Source organism: Aotus nancymaae, unplaced genomic scaffold (assembly GCF_030222135.1).
Source record: "Aotus nancymaae isolate 86718 unplaced genomic scaffold, 86718_ANA_hifiasm-v0.15.2.pri h1tg000108l, whole genome shotgun sequence".
NCBI lineage: Eukaryota > Metazoa > Chordata > Mammalia > Primates > Aotidae > Aotus > Aotus nancymaae.
Genome location: NW_026988523.1, coordinates 32,076,231 through 32,084,179, shown reverse-complemented (window position 1 = coordinate 32,084,179; position 7,949 = coordinate 32,076,231). Strand labels below are relative to the sequence as shown.

Genomic DNA, 7,949 nt, shown 5'->3' with positions numbered 1-7,949 from the left:
TTTCACACATCGAAGATGATCATGTGTGGCTCTGATAGGATTCATCTTCCTAAAAACTTCCATCTCAAAAGTTTGCCAACCCTCTGTTCTCTTTTACATTGGTTCTACCTAATATGAGCCATCTTCATACAGTCACAGCATCTAAGATATTGGAGTTGAGAAGCAGATAAAGAAGTTAGCTAGATGAACCACTTCACATACCCTGTCAGCAATGCCATCCATGTATTCTTATAACATTGACCTACTGCTGGCTAATGTTTTCTAAAAAGCCACGATTCCAAGAAAACCAATATCATTCACAGTTTTCTGGATTGTTTGGTTCAGAAAGGACCCCTCAGAAGCTTTCAATAATTCAATATCTGAATATCTATATTATATCTGAGTTGGAGCAGGTAACATACACTCTCTGTTTTCTGCATGTGTGTATCTGAATGTTACCATCTTTTGACTAGGAAGAAGTACTATTTAATCTTAAAATTGCTGACTTATGAATTCTGTAAGAGTTCCTAAATTCCTTATGGACTGTAATGTTGGGGAACAATTCACATTCCCTTCATTGTTCTATTTTCTACCAAACGTTTTGCTGACATGGCCACTACCACTATCCACTTTGAGATACTCTCAAGTCTTCCTTCACCTTTTGGCTTTTACCTGTCCTTTTTGCTCAACTTTAAAGGAAGGTGTTTATGAGTAGAAATATATCAAATTTTGATTTCTGCACTCCTATCTTTATTGTCTGCTCTGAAATATGCTGGAGAGCTGGAGGAAATAGAGAAGAAAAGGACATAGATAATCCACATTGGGTGGACAATCAAAAGCTGACTACAGGATAGCCTGAAGATGATTCCCTGGCTTGGAATTTCTCAGGATCGCTTTTTCTCTTTCTGATACAATATTCAAAGGTTAAAATGCTCTGAAAGTCCAGGTTGAAAATACTGCTATAAATTCAAATTATTTAGAGATCTGCCTGAAATAGTGTGATGAAGCTTTCCCAAGAGCAGAAATGAGATTTTGATTCTGGATCTTATTTTATTGTTAGGTTTACTTGAACTTGAAAGAAAGAAAAAAATGTCTCCACTTCTGAGAAGCATCTGTGACATCATTGAAATTTTCAATCAATATGTCTCACATGATTGTGATGGAGCAGCATTAACTAAGAAAGACCTGAAGAACCTCCTTGAAAGAGAATTTGGAGCTGTACTTAAGGTAAGAACTAATAAGAAAAGGAGATCTATTGACTTAAGACTATGAGATTTATTCTGAGGAGACCAGAGCAAGGAATGGTGGCTTTATATTCATTTTACACAACAACTCGTCTATACTACATCCCCCATTCATTTCTGAGTCAGAAGGTACTTACTTGGCATTGTAGTCTGAATAATAAAGTATTTCATGTACTTGATGGTGTGGCCATGTAAATGAGCTCTTCATGGGACATTACCACAAAAGACGTCAAATCAAATTAGATTTGGAGAAACTTAAATTGTTTCCAATTTCAAGACTGAGATCAGCCTGATCTCTGCTAAAATGGTGCTACCCATAAATGTTTTGTTCTGTTTTCTAATATGGAATAGAAACCAAATCAAGAGTACTGGCGACTTCAGACAGAAGTGACTACTGCAAATCTTCGTTAATTTCCATTACAGCTCTCTCAAAGATGAGTTCATTCTTACTCAATTAAAGAGAACTTGTTTATTCTTTCTTGAGGTTCAGTTAATTTTACACATAAGTTTTTTTGTTAATTTTACACATAAGTTCATGACGTAGTTTTGAATCTTCACTTCAAGCCCTGTCTCTAAGGTGTGTAGGCTTACCTGCTATTCTACTTTGTGTCTCTCTTTCTACATCCTCCAGTTTGGTCAGCACTAAATTACGAGACGGAAAAATTCCCAAGATGAGGGTTGACATTTTACATGGGGACAAGACTTGATACACACCGGGCATTTTTCTAATTGCTCTGAATGTCTCTTGAGTGTGAGCATAGCATAAAATATATCATGTGTGAATACAATTTTACTACCTGTAAACAGTACATTGTAAAATTTTTGTTTTCATCATTTTTATAGAGACCACATGACCCCAAGACGGTAGATCTGATCCTGGAACTTTTGGATCGTGACTGTAACGGGCATGTCGATTTCAATGAATTCCTCCTATTCATTTTCAAAGTGGCTCAAGCTTGTTACTATGCTCTGGACCAGGCCACGGGACTAGATGAAGACAAGCGAACCCTCTGTGATGGAAAGGAGAACCTGTTACAAGATCGCAGGCAAGAAGACCAAAGGAGATTCGAGCACCAGGGCAGACAACTGGAAGGAGAACCTGGGCAACGACAGAGGCAAAAGAGGCAGGAACAGGAGAGGGAGCTCACTGAGGGAGAGGAGCAAAGGGAGAAACAAGAGCGACTTGAGCAGCGCGAAAGGCAGCGCTGCGACGAGGAGCTTCCAGATGACGAGCAACAGCGAAGGCAGGAGCTGAGGAGGGAGTGCCGTGAGGAGAAGCAGCAGCAAAGGCGAGAGCTGAAAGAGAGAGTGCTCCAGGAGGAAGAAGAGAAGGAGTGGAGGAAGCGCGAGAGAGTGCTCCGGGAGGAAGATGAGAACCTGCAAAAACGGGAGAGGCAAGAGCAAAGGGAGCTCCTGGAAGATGAACCGCGGCAGCAAAGAGAGCTCCAGGAGGAAGAAGAGCAGCTACAGAAGCGGGAGCGGCAAGAGCTGAAGAGGGAGCGCCAGGAGGAAGAGCAGCTGCTGCAAAGGCTAAGGCGCGAGCAGGAGGAAGAGAGGCGCGAGCAGCAGCTGAGGCGCAAGCAGGAGGACAGGCGCGAGCAGCAACTAAGGCGCGCGGAGGAGGAGAGGCGCGAGCAACGGCTGAAGCGCGAGCAGGAGGAGGAGAGGCGCGAGCAGCGGCTGAAGCGCGAGCAAGAGGAGGAGAGGCGTGAGCAACAACTAAGGGGCGAGCAGGAGGAGGAGAGGCGCGAGCAGCGGCTGAAGCGCGAGCAGGAGGAGGAGAGGCGCGAGCAGCGGCTGAAGCGCGAGCAGGAGGAGGAGAGGCGCGAGCAGCGGCTGAAGCGCGAGGAGGAAGAGAGGCGTGAGCAACAACTAAGGCGCGAGCAGGAGGAGGAGAAGCGCGAGCAGGAGGAGGAGAGGCGCGAGCAACAACTAAGGCGCGAGCAGGGGGAAGAGAGGCGCGAGCAGGAGCTGGCTGAGGAGGAGGAGCAGGAACAGGTCCGGGAGCGGATTAAGAGCCGCACCCCGAAGTGGCAGTGGCAGCTAGAAAGGGAGGCCGACGCACGGCAAAGCAAAGTCTACTCGAGGCCCCGCAGGCAGGAAGAGCAGAGGCGCCGCCAAGAGCAGGAGGAGAAGAGGTGGCGCCGGGAGCGTGAGCTGCAACAGCAGGAGGAGGAACTCGCTCGCCCGCAGCAGCAGCAGGAGGAGCAGCGCCGGGACTTCAAATGGCAGTGGCAGGCTGAGGAAGAGAGCGAGAGGCGCCGACAGAGGCTGTTGGTCAGGCCCTCGTTGCGGGAGCAGCGGGAGAGGCAGCTGAGGGCAGAGGAGCGCCTGCAGCGGGAACAACGGTTTCTCCAGGAGGAGGAGGAGAAGGAGCAGCGTCGCGAGAGGGAGCAAGAGCTGGAGTTTCTGGAGGAAGAAGAGCAGCTCCAGCGGCGGGAGTTCGCCCAACAGCTCCAGGAGGAGGAGGACGGCCTCCATGAGGATCAGGAAAAGAGGCGACGCCAGGAACAGCGCCGCGACCAAAAATGGAGGTGGCAACTAGAAGATGAAAGGAAGAGACGCCACCACACGCTGTACGCCAAGCCGGCCCTACGAGAGCAGCTGAAGAAGGAAGAGCAGCTGCAGCAGAAGGAAGAGCAGCTGCTGAGAGAGGAGCGGGAGAAGAGAAGGCGCCAGGAGAGGGAGAGACAGTACCGCGAGGAAGAGGAGCTGCAGCAGGAGGAAGAGCAGCTGCTGAGAGAGGAAAAGGAGAAGAGAAGGCGCCAGGAGAGGGAGAGGCAGTACCGCGAGGAAGAGGAGCTGCAGGAGGAAGAAGAGCAGCTGCTGAGAGAGGAACAGGAGAAGAGAAGGCGCCAGGAGAGGGAGAGGCAGTACCGCGAGGAAGAGGAGCTGCAGCAGGAGGAAGAGCAGCTGCTGAGAGAAGAGCGGGAGAAGAGAAGGCGCCAGGAACGGGAGAGACAGTACCGCGATGAAGAGGAGCTGCAGCAGGAAGAAGAGCAGCTGCTGAGAGAAGAACAGGAGAAGAGAAGGCGCCAGGAACGGGAGAGACAATACCGCGAGGAAGAGGAGCTGCAGCAGGAAGAAGAGCAGCTGCTGAGAGAGGAGCGGGAGAAGAGAAGGCGCCAGGAGAGGGAGAGACAATACCGCGAGGAAGAGGAGCTGCAGCAGGAAGAAGAGCAGCTACTGAGAGAAGAACGGGAGAAAAGAAGGCGCCAAGAGAGGGAGAGACAATACCGCGAGGAAGAGGAGCTGCAGCAGGAGGAAGAGCAGCTGCTGAGAGAAGAACAGGAGAAGAGAAGGCGCCAGGAGCGGGAGAGGCAGTATCGGGAGGAGGAAGAGCTTCAGCGCCAGGACAGAAAGCGGCGATACCGGGATGAGGATCAGCGCCGTGATCTGAAATGGCAGTGGGAACCAGAAAAAGAAAATGCAGTTCGTAATAACAGGGTTTACTGCAAACGTAGAGAGAATGAACAACTCCGGCAGTTGGAAGATTCCCAGGTGCGTGACAGACAATTCCAGCAGGATCTGCAGCCCCTGCTGGATGAACAGCACGAGAGAGACCGCGAGCAAGAGAGGAGGCGCTGGCAGCAGCGCGACAGACAATTCCCAGAGGAAGAACAGCTGAAGCGAGAAGAGCAAAAGGAAGCCAACAGGCGCGACAGGAAGTTCCAAGAGGAAAAGCAGTTGCTGACAGAGGAAAGAGAAGAGAAGAGACGCCGTCAGGAGAGAGACAGAAAATTCCGCGAGGAGGAACAGCTGCTACAGGGAAGGGAGGAACAGCAGCTGCGCCGCCAGGAGCGCGAACAACAGCTGCGCCAGGACCGCGACAGAAAATTCCGCGAGGAGGAACAGCTGCTCCAGGGACGGGAGGAACAGCAGCTGCGCCAAGAGCGTGACAGAAAATTCCTGGAAGAGGAACAGCAGCTGCGCCGCCAGGAGCGCGAGAGAAAATTCCTCGAGGATGAACAGCAGCTGCGCCGCCAGGAGCGCGACAGAAAATTCCGTGAGGAGGAACAGCTGCTCCAGGAAAGGGAAGAACAGCAGCTGCGCCGCCAAGAGCGTGACATAAAATTCCTCGAGGAGGAGCAGCAGCTGCGCCGCCAGGAGCGCGAACAGCTGCGCCAGGACCGCGACAGAAAATTCCGTGAGGAGGAACGGCTCCTTAAGGAGAGGGAGGAACAGCAGCTGCGCCGCCAAGAGCGTGACAGAAAATTCCTCGAGGAGGAGCAGCAGCTGCGCCGCCAGGAGCGCGACAGAAAATTCCGCGAGGAGGAACAGCAGCTGCGCCAAGAGCGCGAGAGAAAATTCCTCGAGGATGAACAGCAGCTGCGCCGCCAGGAGCGCGACAGAAAATTCCTCCAGGAGGAGCAGCAGCTGCGCCGCCAGGAGCGCGACAGAAAATTCCGTGAGGAGGAACAGCTGCTCCAGGAAAGGGAAGAACAGCAGCTGCGCCGCCAAGAGCGTGACAGAAAATTCCTCCAGGAGGAGCAGCAGCTGCGCCGCCAGGAGCGCGACAGAAAATTCCGCGAGGAGGAACAGCAGCAGCGCCGCCAAGAGCGCGACAGAAAATTCCGTGAGGAGGAACAGCTGCTCCAGGAAAGGGAAGAACAGCAGCTGCGCCGCCAAGAGCGTGACAGAAAATTCCGCGAGGAGGAACAGCTGCTACAGGGAAGGGAGGAACAGCAGCTGCGCCGCCAGGAGCGCGAACAACAGCTGCGCCAGGACCGCGACAGAAAATTCCGCGAGGAGGAACAGCTGCTCCAGGGACGGGAGGAACAGCAGCTGCGCCAAGAGCGTGACAGAAAATTCCTGGAAGAGGAACAGCAGCTGCGCCGTCAGGAACGAGAGAGAAAATTCCGTGAGGAGGAACAGCAGCGCCAAGAAACGGAGGAACAGCAACTGCGCCGCCAAGAAAGCGACAGAAAATTCCTCAAGGAAGAACAGCTCCACCAGGAAAGGGAAGATCGGCAGCTCCGTCGGCAGGAACTAGACAGAAAATTCCGCGAGGAAGAACAGCAGCTGCGCCGCCAAGAGCGGGAACAGCTGCGCCAGGAACGTGACAGAAAATTCCGCGAAGAGGAACAGCTCCGCCAGGAGAGGGAGGAACAGCAGCTGCGCCGCCAGGAGCGGGACAGAAAATTCCGCGAGGAGGAGCAGCTCCGCCAGGAGAGGGAGGAACAGCAGCTGCGCCGCCAGGAGCGGGACAGAAAATTCCGCGAGGAGGAGCAGCTCCGCCAGGAGAGGGAGGAACAGCAGCTGCGCCGCCGGGAGCGCGACAGAAAACTCCGCGAGGAGGAGCAGCTCCGCCAGGAGAGGGAGGAACAGCAGCTGCGCCACCAGGAGCGGGACAGAAAATTCCGCGAGGAGGAGCAGCTCCGCCAGGAGAGGGAGGAACAGCAGCTGCGCCGCCAAGAGCGGGACAGAAAGTATCGCCGGGAAGAAGGGCAGCTGCAGCTTGAGGAGCAGGAAGAGCAGAGGCGCCGACAGGAGCGAGACCGGCAGTACCGGGCGGAGGAGCAGTTTGCCAGGCAGGAGAAGAATCGTCATCAGGAACAAGAACTGTGGCAAGAAGAAGAGCAGAGACGTCGCCAGGAACGGGAAAGGAAATTCCAGGAAGAACAGCTCCGCCGCCAGCAGGAGGAAGAACAGAGGCGCCGCCAAGTCCGGGAGACCCAATCCCAAGAAGGCAAGGGCTATGGGCGGCTTCTGGAGCCTGGCGCTCGTCAGTTTGCCAACGTCCCAGTGCGCTCCAGCCCTCTCTATGAGTACATCCAAGAGCAGAGATCTCAATATCGCCCTTAAGAGATATTGCCAATATCCTGACACCTGCCAAAGCTTTGAGCACAAGAAAATGAGAAACACTGGGTACCAAGTGATAACTCAGATGTTTCAGGTTGTGGGAAAACTCTCTGATGTTAGAATGTCTTTTCTTCCAAAATCTTAAACTACTCTCATTTTATGTACTTTGTACTCCTGCTTTTTATTCTTCCTCAAGTAGTTCTTTACTGCAAGACGTCTTTATTTTACTCTTTGATGCAGATGTGGTGTGCATTTGAAAAAAAAAAACCATAAATAATTTAATTTGTTAAGGAGTTTTGTTTGAGGAACATGTTCATTTATTGCTTTCAGAAGTAACAATAATAATAATGACTTGAGATTCTAAACAATGGGTCTGTTTGTTTAATGATTGACCCATCTTGTGGAAAGTGCAGATATTTTTAATGTTCAAGTTGCTATTTCTTCTTAAACCTAAATTGATCTTTGCCCCCAAACAGCTTTTCATCTTTTGTGGCATAATTAGCACAGATTCCAGGTAACTGAATTTTTATAACCCTTGAGTAGTGCAGTGGGAGTAACCATTGCATGAAAACTTTCTGTGAAATCAGCCTATTACTGGAAGAAATATCTGTTAAGGATAGGTTTAGCTTTGAAGATTTAGAATTCAAATTAGATTTTTTTACACTCAACTTCACTTACACACATAATCTCATGAAGCAAAAATGAGGTGTTTCTCAAACAACTTCAGAGTTCAAATTTTAAAATTGTGTCTGGTGTAGTCTACAGTGTTCATTCTACTTCCCCAAGTTTTGAAGAGTTTGAGAATATTACAAAACTTTGTTAATTTTAGCTTATTATAAGGAAGCTGTTCAGAATCCCATAAACATCTGGCTTCCTCTAGGGCCAGTAAGAGATGACAGAGAGCATACTGGGGGTGTAAAAAGG

The 7,949-nt window shown here is 50.8% G+C and overlaps 1 protein-coding gene across 1 annotated transcript; it reads left to right on the top strand.

The window, feature by feature from the left end:
- Window positions 1–1,068: 1,068 nt before the first annotated feature.
- TCHH (trichohyalin) lies at window positions 1,069–7,055 on the top strand. Its single transcript, XM_064370816.1, has 3 exons — window positions 1,069–1,206; window positions 2,067–6,097; window positions 6,326–7,055. Exons 1-3 carry the CDS (start codon window positions 1,069–1,071, stop codon window positions 7,026–7,028), a joined length of 4,872 nt encoding a protein of 1,623 aa, XP_064226886.1. The 3' UTR covers window positions 7,029–7,055.
- The last annotated feature ends 894 nt before the right edge of the window (window positions 7,056–7,949 follow it).

What these genes read in the sequence shown, in the direction of transcription:
- TCHH (XM_064370816.1), top strand. Translation starts at nt 1,069, where the DNA reads ATGTCTCCACTTCTGAGAAGCATCTGTGACATCATTGAAATTTTCAAT. An exon ending in AATTTGGAGCTGTACTTAAG is followed by an intron (nt 1,207 to 2,066) that starts GTAAGAACTAAT and finishes TCATTTTTATAG; the next exon opens with AGACCACATGACCCCAAGAC. An exon ending in AAATTCCGTGAGGAGGAACA is followed by an intron (nt 6,098 to 6,325) that starts GCAGCGCCAAGA and finishes CCGCCAGGAGAG; the next exon opens with GGAGGAACAGCAGCTGCGCC.